This window comes from Dipodomys merriami, unplaced genomic scaffold, assembly GCF_024711535.1.
Source record: "Dipodomys merriami isolate MVZ:Mamm:240054 unplaced genomic scaffold, mDipMer1.0.p SCAF_2, whole genome shotgun sequence".
NCBI classification, from domain to species: Eukaryota; Metazoa; Chordata; class Mammalia; order Rodentia; family Heteromyidae; genus Dipodomys; species Dipodomys merriami.
In genome coordinates, this window is record NW_027203381.1 from 45859211 (window position 1) to 45881188 (window position 21978).

The window sequence follows — 21978 nt, forward strand, 5'->3', positions numbered from 1 at the left end:
AATCAGATTTTTTTTTTTTGTACCAGTTCTGGGGCCTGAACTCAGGCCCTGGGCACTGTACCTGTGCTCAAGGCTAGCACTCTACCATTTGAGCCACAGTGTTACTTCCGGCTTTTTTTTGTTTGTTTGTTTATGTGGTACTGAGGAATCAAACCCAGGGCTTTATGCATGCTAGGCAAGCACACTATCACTAAGCCACATTCTCAACCTCAGATTTCTTAGATAGTAATCTAAGCTCTTTGGGGAGGAAATCACAGACAATCCTGGAATTTATACAAACCAGAAAGGGAAAGGTTAGGTGTAGCCTAAAATACACCCAACTTAAAAAAAGCATAATATAGTATTTTCTAAATGCACAATTTCATGTATAAGAGTTAAAAGCTGGCTCTCAAAACTGCAGTTCTAACTGTTCTCGTGTTCTCCTAGAAAAGCAGGAAGCCACTCAAAGGCTGGGGCTTACATTTGGCTATTTTTCCAATGACATACTTAAAAATAGACAGATGATGGGTAATTACAAAACCAAAGAAAATTCAGAGATTATTACACCTTTGCAAGACTAAAGATGTAAATGGGCCGAAGAACACAGGAATGGTAAATGCAGCTCGTACAGGCATTTTCAGGGAAGGAGATTAAATGAGGTCTACACTCTTAATTCAGGGCCAGTGTTTGCAGAACTGACAGGTGCCAAGGCAAAAAGAACTTCTAATTTGCTTCAATCCCGTGATTAAGGGACTGGAGGTGTGGTTCAGGTGGTGGTGTGCCAGCCAGTGAGTGTGAGTGAAAACATCAGATACTGAGTTCAAGTCTTGGTTTCAGACAGAAAGAAAAAAAAATGGAAGCTCTTTAAGAATTGAGGCACAAGCTGGGTTCAAAGCTAACCCAGGCAGGAAAAATCTGTAAGATGCTTCTCCAATTAATCACAGAAAGAAAAATAAAGCTGAAAGCAGAGCTGTAGCTCAAGGGGTAGAATTCTATCTTTAGGGACAGTGCCCAGTCCCTGAGATGAAGCCCAGGACTGGCACACACACATATACACACGTCATGTGAGGAGCAAAGCCAGGCACAGATGACTCATGCCTGTAATCCTGGCTAGATCCTAAGATCTTATGAGGCTGAGATCTAAGAATCTGCCAGCCCAGGCGGTAAAGACTTGAGACTCTTATCAACACTAACCAGCAGAAGCTGAAAGTGTAAGTATGGCTCAAGTAGTAGAGTCCCAGCCTTGAGCAAAAAAGCCAAGCGGGAGTGCAAGGCCTTGATTCCAAGACCTCGTACCTACACAAAAGAAGAAGAAGAAAAAAAAAAAGTGGAGAACAAGCCCGGCACAGTAAGTGGTCCATGCCTGTAACCCTAGCTATTCACAAGGTGTCTGGATGGAGCACAGTTTAAGACAAACTCAGGTACAAAATTCAAAGCCCCTCATCTCAATCAGGGCATGGCAAGTGGTATGTGCCTGTCATCCTACCTATGGGGAAGCAGAAGAGAATAATGGAACGGGACAGCCTGAATGTAAACCTAAGAACTATTCAAAACAAAAGCTACTGAAGCAAAAAGGGCCAGAAAAGTGCCAGCCTAGCAAGCCCAAGGCTGAGTTTAAATCCCAGTAATACCACCAAAAACAGAAAAACAACAACAACAAAAAACCATTGTGGTGCAGACCAGCGATTGCTGTGAACATTGTTGTATATCACAATCTTCCTGAAAGGTAAAAATCTGACATTACTTTAGAGATGATATAAAAAAGGAGTAGTTAAAAACTCATCTAAACTTTGACTTGAAAAGTCTTTCCACTAAAACACACTTCATCTTTGTCATACTGAAAAGGAGTCAAATAAGTAATAGGAATCTCTGGTGACAGATATGTCTCTGACAATACTGGGACTTCAACTCAGGGCCTTTCCCTTACTAGGTATACACTTTGTATCACTTGAGCCATGCTTCCAGCCCAAGAATATCTCTTGAAATCATGACAAGAACAATTAACTGCTGAAATGTATCATAAATTTCACCCAGTATGATGACCTTGAAGGAATCATGGACTACAGGAGAAGGGTAAATACTTCCATTTCTTAAAATGATGCAGAAGGCTCGAGTAAAAAGGAACACATGCCTTCTGCTAGACAGTGGCCCAATCTGTCCTTGAATCACAAGGATCCAGCCCATTGCCTGAAAGGATGTTCTATGCATAGTATATAGGTGACACATCACATTTACATATCTTAAAGCAATTGCAGAGTTAAAGGCTCATTTTGATTAAGTCCACAGAGAGAAAGTTCCCAGTAAAAAGAGAATAGGAAAAAATTAAGACAGACTTTAGAGGAAAGTGACAGTTCTCCATTCTTCTGGAAGGTTATGGCTCCCTAATCAGATCTCTATACCACAACGCTTATTACTGTAGTTCATTAAATATTCCCAATGTTTCCAGATTTTCTATAAACCAACCAGATTGACAGTATTAATACAGGAAAATTAATTCCAGGTTCCAAATGAATGAACTACAGATAGACTTATACAATACAATCTATTTGCATCACAACCTGGAGCTTGAACTCATGGCCTTTTTGCTCAAGGCTAGCTCTCCATCACTTAAGCCATAACTCCACTTTTGGCTTTTGTGTGTACTGGTTCTGGGGTTTGAACTCTGGGCCTGGGCACTGTTGCTGAGCTTCTTTTGCTCAAGGCTAGCACTCTACCAGTTGAGCCAGTGCCACTTCCAGCTCTCCTGAGTAGTTTATTGGCAATGAGTCTCAGACTTTCCTGCCCAGGCTGGTTTTGAACAGAGATCCTCAGATATTAGCCTCAAGTAGCTAGACTTACAGGTATGAATCACCAGCAGCTGTCTAAATCTTATTTCCAAACAAAACACCAGGAGTTTACTAGTATTAAGCTCACTTGATGGGAACCACAACCATTAATGGGTGGTAATTTCTAACCACTCACGATTAGTAACTAAGCTAATGATAGGGAAACTACCTGCTTATAGTTTGGCTCTTGTGTCTCCCTAATGCATGAAGAGGCTTGGACTCTAGCTTGTGGCACTATTGGGAGATGGTAGAACCTTTAGGGGCAGGATTTAGTGGGAGGTCTTTTAAGTTCTTAAGTTCTGAAAAGGAACAGTGGGATTTCAGCTTTCCTCCTTGCTTCCTGGCCATGAATTAGGTGGTTCTGCAACATCACCTGCTCTTACCATGTAGCGCCACAGGTTCCAAACAGGACTTTACCCATCATGAATTGAAACCTTCAAAACTCAGAGCCCATTTTTTGTTGGCAGACTATCTCAGATTTTTATAGTAACAGCTGATAATGCATTACCCTCAGATTACATTTCCTAAAATTTCCTTTTTTTTGTGCCAGTCCTGGGGGGGGGGGAGGGAAGGGGGAGGCACTGTCTCTGAGCTTTTGTGCTCAAGGCTCGTGCTCTACGACTGGAACCCCAGCTTCACTTCTTTTTTTTTTGGTCAGCCGTGGGGCTTGAACTCTGGGCCTGGGCGCTGTCCCTCAGCTCTTCAGCTCAAGGCGAGCGCTCTACCACTTGAGCTACAGCGCCACTTGCAGTTTTCTGGTGGTTTATTGGAGATAGGAGTCTCACGGTCTCTCCTGCCCGGGCTGGCTTTGAACCGCCATTCTCAGATCTCAGCCTCCTGAGTAGCTAGGATTACAGGCGTGAGCCACCAGCGCCCAGCTCCCAGCTTTACTTCTAGCTTTTTGTTGGTTAATTGGTGAGAAGAGTAAAACTAATTTTTCTGCCCCAGCTGGCTTCAAATTCAGTCTCCTGGTTACAGGCATGAGCCTGTAAGCTTTCTTAATCAATGTCAATATAAGACAAGTAAAGCATCAAGTTGGTGGACACTGTCTTTTATACAACAGAATTGTAGCAATATTGACATTTAGAATTTCTCCCTTGCAGAATCAACTCCCTACAGTACTAGATGTTCCTCTGAAGAATCTAACATGATGGCTTTGCTAAGGGACTATTAGAAATGTGGACATGGAGTGTTACTGACCAGGACCCAGCAATGTATGACTGAGGACGACACAAGAGAGAAAGGAAAGAAAGGAAGAAAACATGCACCTCAACCCACACAAAGAACCCAGTGCCCATAGTAGAAATTATAACACAAATATACTTCTAATAAAAAAAAATTGCCCAAAGAGATAATCTTATAAATGCGTTAGAAACACATGCATGAAAGAAAAAAACATTAAAATAGATATCTAAGGGTTCATTTTCCTGACATCACATTATCTGACCTTTTCTGCTTGACTCATACATATACTAGATATTGCAAATAAGGGAAACCATGGGACCTATGTTTCTTTGGGCCTGGCTTACTTCACTTAATATAATTTTTTCCAAGTTTTTCCATTTCCTAACAAATGGGGCAATGTCATTCCCCACAGTATAACCCCTGCTTTCACTATATTTGATGTCAGTATAACTTGTGGAGGAGATGGGGAAAAACCAGTTGTTTAAGGATACAGGTGGACCTGTTGCAACAATGAGAAGTACAAGTTGTCATGTCCAAAACGAGCTTTACAACGTCGGTACGGGGGGGAGGGGGGGTTAAGGGGGGGGTAAGGAGAAGGATTGGATTGGGGGGGAGGGGGGAGGCTGGGAAGGGATGTGAAGGGTAAACCAAAGGAGGAGGCTGCAATGCTTGGTAAGAAATGTACGCATTATCCTGCCCATGTAATTGTAACCCCTCTGTACAGTATGTTCACAAATAAAATAAAATAAAATTAAAAAAAATTGCCCAAATGAAAAGCGCTTGCATAATACAAACAGAATGCCGAAATCTAAGCTTTTTTGGGGGGGACTATGTGGTTTTAATGCCATACGTAACCTGTATCTGTAAAACCATGAAAAATAGCATAGAAAGTACACTGTGGTAGAATTTTGGACATGTGGAATAAATAAGAACAGGAATGATAGAAGCGTATTTTCTTTTATATACAAAAATGAAGGCCCAAAATATGGTTTGCTGAAGTAGTTACAGACAAGATGTTAAATTCTTTTACCTTTGCTTTGGTTAAAACAGCCTAGGAACCAGTCAAGCTCCCCTTCTACCAATGACATAAAAACAGTGACAGGACTACTTTTAGTACAGAATAAACAACTTTTAAGGAAAATTAATTTTTAACTAAATTAAACATTTACCAATAAATAAAAAAATTTTAAAGGTAGCATCTTCAATTCTACAATCCTGGCATAACACTTACACCAATTTAAAAAATAAAAATTTCCCCACAATAGTAATTACAGGTGTTAATGCAGCAAGCTATGAAATTACTCCAATGTATTTTTTTAAAAAGAAAAATCCTAGCAACCAAACTTGAACTTTAAAGTGTTGGCATCTCTACAAGTTGACACATTCTAAATAACTAATATTTTCTTACAGAACATAATTCAAACAATTGTCTGCATTTCAATATATTCTTAAGGAAATGGTTAAAAGAATAGTTAGTACACCAAATCTGAAAAGAGTTTATAATTCTGATTTGCCGTTACAAAAAGGCATCAACTTCTATTTAGAACTGTAACCAGGGATGAACTATACTTCAAGAACATAAACATTTGGTCTGACGTATTAATTAAAATGATCTGATGGCATCTGTTGCAGATAGGAAGGTATTTTTATCCAATGTGCAAAAAAAAAAAGTGCAGCTGTCTCCTTGAACTTCAAATATATAAAACCAACACTACTATTTACACACTTAAAAAATTTAAATTTATTTAAGTAAGCATAGTGCATGTCCTTAATGGAAAAACCATGTTATAGGGAGCTGAGAAGCCTGATGAGATTGTTAAACTGTATATAAGTTATCTGAAGGAGCGTATCTGCTTTTTGTCTTAATTTTGATTTTAAATGTTAAGTCCAATTTCAAAATCAATTCTGAATCATTTTGATCTAGGACATCTTGGAACTGTCACACATGTGAAAACCTTGACTCTTGAGAGCTTTTCCTACTCCTCTCATCATGGGTCCACTCCACAATTCCCGACCTCTGCAGAGTGGCAATGCCCCCAACAAGGAGAAAGCTAGGAACTTAGTCCCCAAACCACAAGCATTGTGGTGGATTTGCTTAGCCTTCAATATGTGTGACTACAGCTTTTGATGTAGGTATGAGGGCAATCAACATGGATGGAGAAACAGTTCAGCAAAGCAATTATTGTTTGTTCACAGTAACAGTAAAAAAACAGTGATATAAAAAAAATTAACAAACCAAATAATCTAATACCGCTCTGCATTTCCAGAACTTGGTTTCAGACCTGCGCAGTGTTCCTGGGTCAACCACCTGCTGACATTTTCTGCTCCTGTATGAAATACTTTTTTTAAGTCATTAAAAAATGCTGTTTTGACCATAAGTCATGTACACTTTGATGATTAGGAAATCGATTTACTCAGTTATTTATGCTATGCAGCATGCTCTCCAGCCTGCCAAGTGGAGAGGAATTAAAAGTGACATAGAAGAAGTCTCTCTCTTTAAACTGGTCACTGGAGTTCTCCAAACCATAGAAAAGAAGGGGAGAGGAGCTTCCTGGCAACATGAATACTAGACACTACACAAGACAGTCACACTGTTTGGTCAGAACTTAGGAACTCCATTTCCTTAAAAAGTTTAAAAATATCGAATCACTGCCAAAGTCCAGTGAGTACACTAGGTGTGCTTCCACAGCAGTCACCGGTGTTCACAGGGATTCTCTCCCATAGATGCAATCTCACTGTTGCCTCTCAGGCCAGGGGTTCCAGTTTATCCCTTCACCTCTAGCTGCAGGCTATTGTTTCCAACTGCTGCTCTGCCTCAGCAGCCATGGCTGCAGCCTGCAACTGTTCTGTTTCACTCTGGAGGGCACTGGGAGTGACTTGCTTCCTTTCGCTGTGCATATTGTTCTCGTGCCTCTTCAGATCTGAAGCCTTGGCAAATGCCTTGGTGCAGGAGCCACATACAAAAGGCTTTTCCCCTCTGTGCCTCCGCTCGTGGTCCTTGAGGTGGGACTTGTGTTTGAAGGCTTTGTCACACATATGGCACGCGAATGGCCTCTCGTTACTGTGAACTCTCTCGTGCTTCTTTAAGTCCGGGGCACGGATAAATGATTTCCCGCACACCTCACAACTATAGGGTTTATACCCCGTGTGGATTTTAAGGTGTTCTTTCAGGTGGGCCTGTGTGGTGAAGCCTTTGGTACACATTTCACACACAAATGGCCTGTCGGCAGTGTGGAGTTTTTCATGTTTTCTCAATCTGCCTTCGTCAGAAAATGTTTTACCGCAGGCTTGGCAGGCGATCTGCTCCCGATGGTGACCATAAAGCAAATACTCAAACTTCATGTCACTGGCAGCTGTCGTCCAGCCTGGTGTTTGTTCGTCTTTCACCTCACTCATTCCATCATTAAATGTTAAGGCTTGAGGGGTCTGGGACCCCAAATCTTTGGATTCTGGGGTCTCCATAGATTCTACTTCCTGGCCGTAACAGTTTACTTTTCGGACCTCCTCGCTGCCTAGCTCTTTCAAGATTGCCTCCTGAACCCTGAGTGTAGTAGTGGGTGACTTGCCGTCCTCCTGGCTTGGGGGAGTGCCTTCTACTGTGTCATCAGAAGGACTGTCATCCTGATCTCCGATTTCTTCCACATCATCATCCTGAGTGTCAGCAGCATCTCCAATGGGGCGGTTTATTTTGAGGCAATATTTACTCTTTGATTGGCCGTTATTTTCATCAGGGCTAGATACATCACGCTTCTGAGAACAGAGTTTATCTAAAAACCGGATACCAAGAATCTGACCTGATGACATCATTAAGTTAACATCTTCCTTCTTCACGGAAATCTTTGCCGTGTACATGTAGTTCAGAACCTCTTCAAATATATCAGAACGTAGAAAATCTATCTCTATCACTGAAGAACTATCCACCTCAAGCTTCTTGAAAAGCTTTTTGAAGTAGGTGCTACAGGCGGCGAGAACACATCTGTGGGCTCGGAATTTTACATCTTCAACCACAATGGCAATGTCACAGAATTCTCCTTCCAGGCGTTGTTCATTTAGTGTTTTCAGAAACAGAGTTTTATGATCATCGTCATTATATTTAATGGTTTCAGACATACTGATGAAAAACTCCTACAAAAAAAGTGTCCAAGTTTAGTCATCATCAGCAAAATACTTCTCCATACAGAAAACACAGGCAGATTTGTATTTTATGATCAATCATAGAAACCTGACCATTTCAGAAAGACAATGCTAAGGGTGGTTCAAGAAGGATAGCTTAAAGGTACTTTTATGCAATATTTTTAATAGTAATAATATTGATTTGTGTGTGTTTCTGTATGTATAATGGCTCTCAGACTCAGGACCTCACACTCTTGTTTAGATTTTTTTTGCTCAAGACTGAAAAGAATGAAACTGAGAGGTTTCCGTATTGGTAACTATACTTCACTTCAGTGTCCTAACATTTCCCAAGTTATAACAGTAATAGTAGTAGCAACTTTTACTCAATAATGCCAGGTGTTATTCTATGTACTTTAAATGTCTATTAACTTAAAATAACCATGAGGAAGACAAAGTCAGAAATCTACCCAGTATTCTACAACTATGTAATCTAGACTCAAATCCAGGTCATTTGGCTGGAGTTGATTTGGAATTTAGTGCTCCAAAACCCATTGTCCCCGACTACTAAAAGACAATAATGTAAAATAATTTTACTTCAAGGTTTAAACAGGTTTAAGAAAGGATCTTGCTGGTTTCGTCTGTAACATCTAACTCATGGAAGACTTGGTAAAATATCTTAATAGTGCTGAGTGCTATGTTTCCTTAATAGAGGACATAAACCACTATTGTGGAACTAGAAGAAAGCACTGCCAAAACATTCAGTGCTATCTCTGAATTGTGGACCACTCCTTAGTGAAGATCAAGGTTTAATTAGATGACATTGGGAAGAGTAATAGTGGCTTGGAAGTGCAGGTTAAGTATCCTTTATCAGAAATGTTTCTGGTTTGGACTTTTCCAGATTTTGAAATATTACCACAGATACCATAAGGGATCTTAGGGATGGGATCCCTATCTAAAAAAAAGTTGATGTTTTATATACACCTTATAATATAGCCTGAAAGTAATTGATACAGTATCTTTTTTTTTTTTTTTGCCAGTCCTGGGGCTTGAACTCAGGGCCTGGGCGCTGTCCCTGAGCTCTTCAGCTCAAGGCTAGCGCTCTACCACTTGAGCCACAGCGCCACTTCCGGCTTTTTTCTTTTTGCTTATGTGGTGCTGAGGAATCGAACCCAGGGCCTCAGGCATGCAAGGCAAGCGCTCTACCACTGAGCCACCTTCCCAGCCCAGTATCTTTTTTTTTTATAGTAACATAACTATGTATATATTTTGGGGGGCTGTTAAACACAGGGACTTTTTGCTTATTTAGTTTTTTGCTTAAGGCTGGCACTTGAGACACACCTCCACCTGCAGTTTTTTCCTGGTTAACTGGGGATAGAGAGTGTCTGGGATTTATCTGCCAAGGCTGGCTTTGGATTGTGATCCTCAGATCTCCTCCTCCTGAGATGCTAGGATTACATTTGTGAGTCACTAGTACCTGTCTAATAGCAATAACATTTTAAACAAAGCTCCAAGACACTAAGTAAACATAAAATCCTTTTCTCAAGATTTAAGATACAAAGGTATAGTTACCATGAACAACTGAGGCTATTTTCTTAATGCCCTGAACACCAAAATCTTCAGATCAGAGTAATTCTGATCCGGGGCACGCCAGACCTACAGAGAAAAAACAAAGAATTGTGAGATTTTCCTCTATCCCAAATTCTAAGCCAAGAATAATTCCAATTTTTTTTTGTTGTTGTTGATCTGGGCCTGGGTGCTGTTCCTGAGCTCTTCAGTTCAAGGCACTCTACCACTTGAGCCACAGCGCCACTTCCTGCTTTTTCTGCTTATGTGGTGCTGAGGAATTGAGCCCAGGGCCTCGTGCATGTAAGGCATGCGTTCTACCACTGAGCCACCTTCCCAGCCCCCCCATACTTAATAAACCCTTTTTTATTTTGCCTCTTGGGCATTTTTTTTTTAGGGAGTATTAAGACGTGGCTGTCAGTAACCTTACCAGGACTGGTTTGGAGCAGATATAGCCTAGAATTGTTGAGGGTTATGCACTGGGAATCTGAAGGATAAATTGGAGAGAAACTAAAAGGCTGTCCCCTGGCTAGAAGAGCCATGTCTGTATCTGCTCAGATGCAGGGGCTGTCCCTCACTCACCTTTCTTGCTTCATGCTCCATATAGTCCACTACCATTTCTCTAGGAGCCTGTGACTTGTATAAGTACACACATCCTTTCCTTTTTGTGTGTGCTGGTTTTGGGGCTTGAACTCCAGGCCTGGGTACTGTCCCTGAGCTATCCTGCTCTACTATTTGAGATGTATCTCCATTTCCAGCTTTTTGAATGGTTAATTGGAGATAACAGTCTCATGGGCTTTCTTGCCTGGGATGGCAATCCTCAAATCTCAATCTTCTGAGTAGCTGGGCAAGAGTCCTGTTCTTTACATATCTATGTGATGTAGCACACACTTCTAAGATTGCACTTGAGAAACCCACACATTTTTAAAAAATTTATTTGTTCATTTATTTGTCGGTCGTGGGGCCTGAACTCTGGGCCTGGGCCTTGTCCTTCAGCTCTTCAGCTCAAGGCTAGGCTCTACCACTTAAGCCACAGCACCAATTCTGGCTTTTTCTGCTTATGTGGTGCTGAGAAATAAAACCCAAGGCCTCATGCATGCAAGGCAAGCACTCTACCACTGAGCCACCTTCCCGGCCCAAACTCAGGTATTTTTAGCTCTAGGACTTAGCTTTTTGTGTGCTTTCTTATTTGAAAATCTCCACCCTGCTGACCAGTATTCTGAATAAAAGTTTCCTATCCAGAAAGTTTCCTCTACTAAGAACTGACCCCAAAATAAGCTGCCTGGCGCGTGAATAATGGGTTATAATACACTCCTACACAACCACCTGGGTGCAAAACTACAACTTCTGAGAATGCGGTATCTTGAAAACCCTAAGAAATTCCTTTTATAGGAAACAACAAATCATTTAGGATACTTGGGATTGTCTGATCAGCAGTTGATCAGAGTTGTGAAGAGTCAGTACGATCTTTTCTGAAGATGCTCCTGACTTGACCATTCCATTTGTCTGTCTCTGCCTCCCGGATGTGCACCAACTGCAACCTGGGGGTCTAGTCACCCCGAGGGAGAGCAGTCCAGGCTCAACCTTCCTACGCGACACTTCCTTCCAGTGGTCACTACTAACTCAGTGCTAAGTGGGCTAGAAAGTGCCTGGGACCTGAATCAGCAGTGTCTAACGGTAGTCATGGCAACCTACCAGCGTGCTTTTCTATTTCGGCTAGTTTGGATGTGGCCACCCCTTGGGTTTTTCAAGATCTCTCAGGACGGAAAAGAAAAAGACCACGACGAGCTCATCGGTTCATTTTGTTCTATAGATATACCCGCTATTAAATCCAGATGAGTCAACCCCAAAGAGAGCCATTGCCCGTCTGTGTGTAAATGACAGACGCAGAACCAGATGTAGCTTCCAACGACACCTCCACAAGTAAACCGGCCTGAACAAAGCAGGCAGCGGGGCTTCCAGCAAAGCCGAACTTACATAAGCAGCCGCCGCCTCCCCTACCCCAAGCAGCCGCGACAATGGCGGCCGCCCGACTTCCCGGCCGCAAACAAGCAGCTCGGAAACCGGGAGGAAGCGGGGCAAGAAGCGCCGGAGCCCCGGAGCGCGCCGGGCCTCGCCCCGCCGGCTCCCCTCCGGGCCTGGGAGGTGGGGGGCGGAGAAAGCCTTTTGTATTCCTTCCCCAACAAAAGCCGGCGGCCCAGGAGCGGGGTCGCGCCGGGGCCACTTTCCCTTTCATCCTCTCCGGGCGGGCGCAGGCCGAGGGCCGCGGCTCCGAGCGCGGGAGGCAGGCACCGCGGCCCGCAGCGGCCCCGGCGGCGCGACGAGCTCGGGAGCGGGCGTGCGGCCGGTTCCGCAGCCCCGCGCCGCGCCGCGCCGCCCGCGAGCCCGGAGCTCGCGCCCCGCGCACTCCCCGGCCGGCTCGCGCCGGGCCTTCCCCCGCCCTCCCTGCCTCCCTCCCGCGGCCGGGGGCGGAGGCGGCGCGCGGCCGGCCTCCCCGAGCTCCGCGGGCGCACCCGGAGTGCGTGCGCGGGGGGTCCCGGCCCCCACGCCTTCGCAGACGGCTGGGGGGCGGCGCGGCGGGGCCCGCGGCTCGGAGGGGCGGCGCCCCGCGGGCCGCGCTCCGCGCCCGGCTCGGCCGTCTCCGTCCCCACCCCCACCGCGGTGCACTGCGGCGGTGCGAGCGGGGACGGCCATGAACTCGGCCGCCGAGCGCGCGCGCGGGGACGCCGCCGCCGCCGCCCGGCCTCTGCCGGAGCCCGCTCGCCGGCCCGCGCGGCCCCCGGGGCGGCCCCATCCCCACGCCCAGCCCCGGCCCACGCCCGTCCCCGCTCGCACCGCGCCGCGCCGCCGGTGGCGCCGCACATCCTGGAAGCTGGCTGGTGCCCCGGAGCTCGGCGGGAACGCGCTTCTTCCGGGCCACCCCGCCGCGCCAGCCGCCAGTGCCCCCGCGTCCCCGTGCCCGCCTCGCGGACGCCCCGGCACCTTTGCACCACCCCGCCCGCGCTTACCTGCTGCCTGGCACGGCCACCGACGCTCGCCGTGGGCTCTCCGCGTCCCCGAGCGCGCGAGCCGGGCCGGGATGCACGCGGGACCCGGGAGGGGGCACGACGGTGGCAATGTTTTGGATTTTTTTTTTTTTAGTTTGGGGAGGGGGCGGGGTGGGGAAAATCGTGCACGTCCCTGATGGTAGCAGCCCTCTCCTGCACGAGCACAGAATGTCTAGCCGGCCGTGAACACCCCCACCGCCCCCCCTTCCCGTGCATGCGCGGTGCGGGCTGAGGGGGGGGGGAAGGCGCGCCGCCGGCTTGCGCAGGCACGGAACTCGAGCGGACCTCCTAAGTGGGCGAGGACGGAAAGGGTTAATCCGGGACCTTGCCGACGCTCTCGACCGTGTGTCTACGGGGCCGCCCCGGAGGGCTCTGGCCTGCGCACGCGCGCGCACGCGCCTGGCTCGGGGCGCGCGGAGCCCGCGCGCGGGAGAAGGGCGTGGGCGGGGCGTGGGCGGGGCTTCGGCAGCAAGGTCGCCGACGCACGAGCGCCGCCGCCGCTCGCGGGCACCCGCCCCGCCTGGAGCTCCCGCCTCTTCGCTCTGACTCCTGCGCTCCCGCCCGCGCCCGGCGAAGGCACTGCGCCGGGGACGCGGGAGCCTGCGCTTCCGTGCGTGTGCATGTGCGTGGGCCGGGGCTGCCCCTGGGTGCGCGCGGACAGGGTGCTGCAGCCGCGGGCGTCTGCCAGGCATGTGCCTGGGCCGGCGTCTTGGGCAGCCTCCGTGCAGGAACAGCGGGGTCGCGGCTGCTCGGTGTGCTTTTGTTTCCGAACCCACGAACAGACCAACTTTGATCTGGAGTGTGAGAGGTAACCCTGTCATTCAGGAGAGGGGTTACCGCTAAATCCACATCCCCCCCGACCCCAGATCACCCACAGGCTCCCCATCGGTTGTGATCCAGCGCTGGATTTCATTTGCCTTTCCCTAGGAGAGATGTGGCAACTGGGCGCCTACCGATCTTACGTTCCCCATTTGTTCAGAAGTTACAGCTCCAGAGCTGGTGAAGCCTGCGTGTTCTGATACACAGGGTCTGGGGAGTCCCTGCAGCCCCCAGCCGGACTGCAATGTCACGGCTCCTTACAGTCACTTAGATGCACTCATTTTCAACCGTGTTTTGTAAAAACGCCTAATCCGATGTCTGAAATTAGAGCAGGTACGTAGGTCAACAATGTAGAAATACGTGCCTACTCTGTATGGCTTCAGTTGGTGTACTATTAACCCATGATGCTTTTGTAGACATTAAAAAAAAATGTTGACAAAGCACAGTGGTCAGCAGGTCTGTATGGTAAAGGGGAGGGACCGATCAGGCCAGCTGTAGAGTTAGGCATATCTGATCCAGTTCAAACAATGGGTAAACTTCTGACTTTCCCAAACCTGAATTTCTTACTCGCTGAAAGGAGGAAAACAACGGATAGAACAATTGTGAAATAATTAAGCAAAAAAAAAAAATTACTTAGGTAAGTGCCATAGATAGATTCTAGGACAGAACCTGGTTGTCAGCAAAATTCATACTTCTCAAACGGATACCCTGTTGCTCCTCACTTTATTTTCCTTTGCTTTGATAATTCTGTTTCAATCCTGTCAAGTTTTCTGTTTAAGGGAAAATGTAATTACCCTATCATAGGGTTATGTCATCAGCCATTATAGTTAGTATGTGAACTAGTCTGGCTATTAGTAATCATTATCACTGTGGCTGTTCCCTGCTTTCACAACACACATAAAGATCTCCATACATCCTGCATGTGTGTGTGTGTGTGTGTGTGTGTGTATGTGTGTATGTGTGTGTGAGAGAGAGAGAGTGTATTTTTTTTTTTTTTTTGCCAGTGTGGGGCTTGAACTCAGGCTAGCTCCCTACCACTTTGAGCCACAGCTCCACTTCCGATTTTTAGGTGGTTAATTGGAGATAATAGTCTCATGAATTTTCCCACCCCTGCTGGCTTCAAACTGTGATCCTCAGATCTGTCTCCTCACTAGCTAGGATCACAGACAGGCATAAGCCACCAGTGCCTGTTATCCTCTGTGTATTTATTATCTGCTTACTGAGTGATTTTTGAATATGGTAAAAAACATATTCTTTTCACATCCCACAGTGGTGTGGTATGGTGTGGTGTGATGTGTGGTGTGTGTGTGTGTGTGTGTGTGTGTGTGTGTGTGTGTGTGTGTGCTCGCCTGTGCCTGTATTGGGGCTTGAACTTGGGGGGCCTGGGTGCTGTCCTTTAGCAGTTTTTACTCAAGCCTGGTGCTCTACCACTTGAGCCACAGCTCCATTTCCCACTTTTTAGTGCTTAATTGAAGATAAGAGTCTCATAGATTTTCTTTTACTGGCTGGTTTTGAACCTTTATCCTCAGATCTCAGCCTCCTGACTAGCTAGGATTATAGGCATGAGACATATTTGACTAAAGTAATTTAAAAGAGTTGTCAAGTGTTCTCAAGGAACAACATGATTCTTGACATCTTAGTTTGTATTAGTTACTCTGCTTCCTGCATGTCCCTGAGGCTCTGTCTGGCGGTTCCTTGCTTGGTCATGGGGCCCATGGAACTAAATCTGAGTTAAGGGAACTACTCCATGGGAAGGAGATAGAAGGTCCCTCCCTTCTGCCACCATCTTTAATGACATACCTTCCAGCACTCATGAGGTTTACAATAAGCATCAGTTGGCAACAAGTGGTACCCTAGAATTCAATACTGAGAACATTATGAGGGCACAGGGTGAACACCAGAGTCTTCCTGAAATAAAGAACAGACATGACAGCCTTGATACCAATAGTCTTTCTCTATGAAAGCACTGGCTGTTCATGCTAAGCGGGACTCAGAGCCCAGCAACTCTGCTAGGGGCATTTGTAGCATATTGGTCCTTACCTGGGATGCCCATGACCTCTCGACACAATTGTCACATTTCTGACAATTGTGTGACCTGTGGTGTGAAGCATGAGGTGTCAGGGTCTGGCTGGTTGCAAAGAAGCTCCAAGGAAGTGTTGGAAATGTCAGGTCATTGTGGTTCTCCAGGTGAGTAGGTTGATTTCTCTGTCACATTGACCTTGGCCATCCTGTTGGTTTTGACCATCAAGTAGGGACAGTAGAGCATGGGCCCTTTCTTTTCTTTTTTTTTTTGGGGGGGGGTCCGGTCATGGGCCTAAATTCTGGGCCTGGATGCTGTTCCTTAGCTCTTCAGCTCAAGGTTAGCACTTTACCCTTGAGCCACAGCGCCACTTCTGGCTTTTTTCTTTTTGCTTATGTGGTGCTGAGGAATTGAACCCAGGGCCTCAGGCATACAAGGCAACCACTGTACCACTGAGCCACCTTCCCAGCCCAGCATGGGCCCTTTCTGAGTGGAGGCTTTGAGAGGCAGCCTGAATTCTGTTCTGCCTGTGCTGTATTGCCTGCCTTGAGCTGTACAGGAACATACCCCAGTCATCATCACTTCCACTGTAGTCCAGACTGGAATGACAAAGAGCTGAGGAAATGAGACATTCATCACCTCCAGCCCAAACTGAGCCTAGCCAGGTTGAGGTGATGACATCCATAGACCAGTGAATGAGGAAGATACATTCTGTGCTGTCATTGAGCAAAACCCAATACATCTGCAGAAGGAAAAATGTACTATGCCCCCCCCCCCCGCCACTCTCCATCCCCACTGCTCTGAAAACTGGCTACAGTAAGTGCAATATCCAATCCTAAATGACACATACAACCAATAGTCACATCATGATTACACATGTGCACATTATGATAAGTGCTTTAACACGGTTGAAAAACCATAGTTGTGGCCAGGCTGGTGGCTTACACCAGTAAACCTAGTCAGGAAGCTGAAAGCCAATGATCATGGTTCAAAGCCAGCTCAGGCAGGAAAGTCTGTGAGAATCAGGGCCTGAGTTGTTGTCCCTGAGCTGCTTTGCTCAAGACTAGTGCTCTACTTCAGATCTACTTCCAAGAGAATCTTATCTCAAATAAGCTACCCCCTTAAAAAAAAAGCCAGAAGTAGAGCTCTGGCTCAAGCGGTAGAATGCTAGCTTTGAGCAAAAATGCTCAGGGACAGTGCCCAGACCCTGAATTCCAGTCCCAGGATAGTCACAAAAGATGCCAAACCAAAGCAAAAACCATAGTGTGGGCCTGTTGTGGTGATGCATGCTGGTAACCCTAGCCATTCACGAAGTGGATAGGAGAATTGCAATTTGAGACCAGGCTGGGCAAAAAGCAATACTCTCAAAGGCAATTGACATGTGGTTGTGCATGCCTATAATTCCAGCTGCTTGGGAGCTGTAGATAGGAGGATCATGGTCCAAGGCTGACCCAGGCAAAGCCTGAGGCCTTGTCTAAAAGCAAAAACGAAAAACAAAAAGCCAACTCCAGATGTGGCTCAGGTAGTGGAATGCTTGTCTACGTAGCAACTTCAATGCTCTAGGTTCAAATTCCAGTTACTTCTCCCATGCTCAAAAAACCCCACAAAAAAACCCAAAATATCAAAAACCACAGAATATGAAGAGCAAGAGTAGGTGAGGGGAACTAACTTTGGCTGGGAAATCAGTGAAAGGTTCTCCCAAAACAGTAAGATGAGGGACAGATAAATGAGGAAGTAAGACTGTGTTCTTCAGGCAGAGCTAGAAATAGTACCAACCAGAGGGTGGAAGGAATGAAGGACAGGAAAGTAAGACAGATTCTATTGGAGGGGGGCCGGGTGGGCACACCAGCAGGAATGGGGAAGAGTGATTTAAGGGTTAATATGGTAAGTTATTTATTTGAATGTATGAAGCAGAATAAAGAAAACTATTGAAACTTAAGAAGGGGGAAGGCAAGGGGAAGAGTAATAGAGGAGGGTGATTTGAGGGGAGTACTTTAAATATATGGATGGCAATACCACAATTAAACCTCCTTATACAACTAATAGATAGTAATAAAAATGTCTTTTAAAAAAGTAGAAGGAGTTTGGCATGCTTGAAGCTCCATAAAGGACAATGCCCAGAATGGAGTGTGCATGGGGGTGGGCAGGGAATGGGCGCTCCAGACAGTGTCTGGATTTTATGCTAAGTACATTAAAAGGGTTTTCTTTCAAAATGAAACTTACTTAAATAAACATATTAGTCTCAGAATCAGAATAAATCCAGTCTTTGGCAGGTGATTTACCTCATGGCAGACTGGAAGCAGAGTAAGGAAGGAAGGTGCCAAGACAAGATACATCTCCCAAGGACATACTCCAGTGACCAAGTTCTTCCAGGAAGACACTTCTTCCTAGTACCTTCCAAGGTAGTGCCACCAGCCGAGTAATTAATCCTTCAATACAGGATCTTTTGTGGGAGATGCTTCAGATCCAAAAAATAGTAGGGTGCTTTCCTTGTTACTCTTTCAGAGAAATTGAGGTTTAGAAAGTTGTGTTTACCCAGTATTTGAACTGGATCAGATGTACTTGATCAGATAAGCCATCTTGACCTAGTGAATTACTGGAAATGTTTGTTTTTACATTTGGAAGGGGAGAAGAACAAGAAATCTCTGCCAAGGCAATGCTACAATGCCTTCTTGAACCTTTCTGGAGTGGTTGGCCGTTGAAAGGACTTCCTGGAATGTTTAGGTGGTGGACTAATAAGGCATCTGATCTACTTGGTTATTCTTCCTCTGGAGTTGCTTATCCAGATGATTCCCTCATGGTTCTTTTGGATTAGTCTCAGATGAAGTTTTTTCCCCCCTCATGTACCAGTACTGAGCCTTGAACTCAGGATCTGTTTGTTTTCTCTCCCTCTCTCCCTCCCTCCCTCCCTCCCTCCCTCCCTCCCTCCCTCCCTCCCTCCTTCCCTCCCTCCCTTCCTCCCTCCCTCCCTCCCTCCCTTCCTTCCTTCCTTCCTTCCTTCCTTCCTTCCTTCCTTCCTTCCTTCCTTCCTTCCTTCCTTCCTTCCTTCCTTCCTTCCTCCTTCCTCCCTTCCTTCCTTCTCTCTTTTTTATGCTGACTGGGGCTTGAACTCAGGGCCGAGCACTGTCCCTGAACTTTTTTGATCCAGGTTAGCACTTTACCACTGGAACCACAGCTCCAGTTCTGGCTTTTTTGGAGATGAGAATTTCACGGCTTTCCTTCCAAGGCTGGCTTCCTACTGTAATTCTCAGATCTCAGCCTCCTGAGTAGCTAGGATTATAGAGTTGAGCCACTGGTGCCAGGCTGTTTCCACTTTCTAATGAGATATTGTGTGTTTGTTAGCTATCAAATGTACAACCTACCATAATTTAACAGACTTTCATATATTCTTTGACAGTTTCTACCATGACTTAACAGATCTCTGAAGGAGCTAAAACTTTCCCAGAATGAGAGGAGGGGTATTAGTAGGGAAGGGCTGGCAGGTTACAGGTGAGATGAGTTAAGAAGGGTTTTGGGAGTGATGGGAAAGTAGACAGGGAAAGAAGGAATATTGTACTCCTGGAAGCACTATCCCCAGTCATAGCTATACACGTTTCTGAGACCAGTAACTCACTAGCCAGTACCTGGACCCTAATAGACCCCAGTCTTTTTTTTTTTTTAACATTGGCTACCTGCACACTGTATTTCCCTTGAAGCTTTGAAGATGCTGGTCTTGAGTCCTACCCTCAGAGGTTCCACTATGGTATGGCCTGAGTTATAAGGACATTTTATAGTTCTTTAGGTGGTTCTGAGGTGCAGCTTAGGTTGAAGATCACTGTTACAGTAAAAGAACAAGATGATCCAGGGGACATTTAGATGTTGAGTTTTAGGATATAATACCTTCAAGTTAAAAAGGTGACTCCTAGTACAGAGTTAGAGGTCAGTTGCCTTCTTCAGACTTGGTTGCTTAACTTCTGCCATAACTAAGATGCTATTTTCTTCTGCAGGAGGGATTGACATGAATGGATAATGCTATCTCAGCTGGGTGCTGGTGGCTCCTGCCTGCAGTCCTAGATATTTAGGAGGCAGAGATCTGGGGATCCTTGGTTTGAAGCCAGCCTGGGCAAGAAAGTCCCTGAGACTCTTATCACCAATCAACCATCCAAAAGCTGCAAGTAGAGTTGTGGCTCCAATAAGACCTCAGGGGCATCACCCTGAGTTCAAGCTCCAGGACTGGCACACACACATATTCACAAAAAGAATCTCCATGGAATTTCCCATTCCATCTTTGATCATTATTTTTATTTTTTATTTTTGGGTCCGGTCATGGGGCCTGAACTCTGGGCCTGGTCCCTGTCCCTCAGCTCTTCAGCTCAAGGCTAGCGCTCTACCACTTGAGCCATAGCGCCACTTCCAGCTTTTTTCTTTTTGCTTATGTGGTGCTGAGGAATCGAACTCAGGGCCTCAGGCATGCAAGGCAAGCGCTCTACCACTGAGCCACCTTCCCAGCCCTGATCATTATTTTTAAAGCATACTTTTGTCTTTCCATGGTGAGGTCCAACTCCTCTGTGGAAATGAGCTTCTTCTCTTCTCTTCTCTTCCCTTCCCTTCCCTTCTCTTCCCATATCTTCTCTCCTCTCCTCTCCTCTTCTCTTCTTTCTTTCTCTCTCTTTCTCCTCCTCCTCCTCCTCCTCCTCCTCCTCCTCCTCCTCCTCCTCCTCCTCCTCCTCCTCCTCCTCCTCCTCCTCCTCCTCCTCCTCCTCCTCCTCCTCCTCTTCTTCCTCCTCCATTTGCTTTCTTTCTTGGTTGGTCATGGGGCTTGAACTCAGGGACTACTGTCCCTGATTTTTTTTCTGCTCAAAGCTAGCACTCTACCATTTTGAGCCACTGCTATACTTCCAGTTTTCTGGTGGTTAACTGGAGATAAGAGCTTCATGGACTTTGCTGTCCAGGCTGGCTTTGAACTGTGAACTTCAGATATCTCAGCTTCCTGAGTAGCTAGGATTACAGGCACGAACCACCAGCATTTCTTAACTTCATACTTTACAAATGTGACTATAGATGAGGTTGAGTGGGAGAAGTAGAAGATTCATTTTGTTCTTGTAATTTATATATGAATAAAGCCAATTTGTCTGTATAACTAGCCTTCATGTGAAATCTAAATTCCAGTCAGTCTGTGGGATGAATAGCACAAGCATGAATTTAAGTCAGTTAATTTATGACCTACTACTACAGTCAAACTGTGCCATTATAAAAATTACAGATAACCCTAAATATTACATGGCTATCTTTACAATTAGGGAAGAAGCTCATATATTTTCCCATTATTCTTTCATCGTATATTAATAAAAGTTACAGCCTGAATCTCCACAGTTAAACAAGAAACAGTTCAATCAGAGTTGGAAGACATTCATAAAGACATGTAGCTCTTTTTAGAGCTAGTAAGTTAAAGTAACTGGAAAAGGAAATGATCAAATTATGTCATCAGTTTCTCATTGTATGTCTTCAGCTTTGGAGTAAAACAGCTTTTCATTCCAAGCAAATTTTTAGAAATGTCTGCGCTATTTAATTTGAAAGAGTTTCAAAAATGAAAATCCATTCTATTGCATGTAAAACTTTGTTTGGAATAAATTAAATGCATGTGCATTGGAAATGTTCCAGTAAAATTTTCTTAAAAATGGTATTGACTAGAGGTGTGGCTCAGCAATAGAGTTCCTACCTAGCAAGCACAAGGGTATGAGTTCAAATCTCTGTACTGCCAACAAACAAACAATAGTAAAATATTAGGTATGTTCATGTTTATTTTCTTATCCTACAGAGTTATATATTTACTAATCTGAAATAGTCACACAGAAATAGTTCACATATTGCAAGTCACCTCCAGGACAATGTTCCACACAAAAAAAGTAACCCTTTTCATTACAAGGTTCTAGCTATTTTTCAACAACACTTCTTTTTGTTTTACAGTAACTTTTAATTTATGAAAACATTACAAAGTAGAGCACACGTCTTTCATTATCAATACTTGAAAATATAGTAGCATGTTTCCCTAACTCAAAAAATAAGCTGATGTGGGTACACAGATTGACTTGGATTTCACAAGTTTTTCTCATTAGTGTCTCTTTCTACACCAGGAGCCAATCCAGGCTCCAATGACAACTGCTCAGTATTTCCTTATTTTTCATGTTCGACAATTGTGTGTCTGTCTGTGTGTGCATGTGCGCACGCACACACATGAGTGCGTGCATGCACCAGTACTGGGGCTTGAACTCATGGCATTTCTGTCTTGCTTGGCAATTTCCTCAACACTCTACTACTTGAGCCACACCCTCATCGTCAGACTTTTGCTTGTTTTGTTTTGTCTTGTTTTGTTTTTTGACCTTTTGCTTGTTAATTGGAGAGAGACGAGTCTCTCAGATTTGTCTGCCCTAGACCTCAGCATTCTGAG

General features: G+C 45.3%; 1 protein-coding gene across 3 annotated transcripts; it reads right to left on the reverse strand.

The window, feature by feature from the left end:
* Positions 1-4927: 4927 nt before the first annotated feature.
* On the reverse strand, positions 4928-13035 carry Zbtb14 (zinc finger and BTB domain containing 14). 3 transcript variants are annotated; one of them, XM_070029525.1, is made up of 3 exons: positions 12674-13035; positions 9672-9755; positions 4928-8114 (listed from the first exon to the last, which is right to left on the reverse strand). In XM_070029525.1, the coding sequence occupies exons 2-3, from the start codon at positions 9672-9674 to the stop codon at positions 6768-6770; spliced, it is 1350 nt and encodes a 449-aa protein (XP_069885626.1). In that variant the 5' UTR covers positions 9675-9755; positions 12674-13035; the 3' UTR covers positions 4928-6767. The 3 variants fall into 3 exon arrangements, with proteins under 3 accessions (XP_069885626.1, XP_069885627.1, XP_069885628.1); XM_070029526.1 differs by lacking the exon at positions 12674-13035 and adding an exon at positions 12501-12562; XM_070029527.1 differs by lacking the exon at positions 12674-13035 and adding an exon at positions 11361-11675.
* Positions 13036-21978: the final 8943 nt, after the last annotated feature.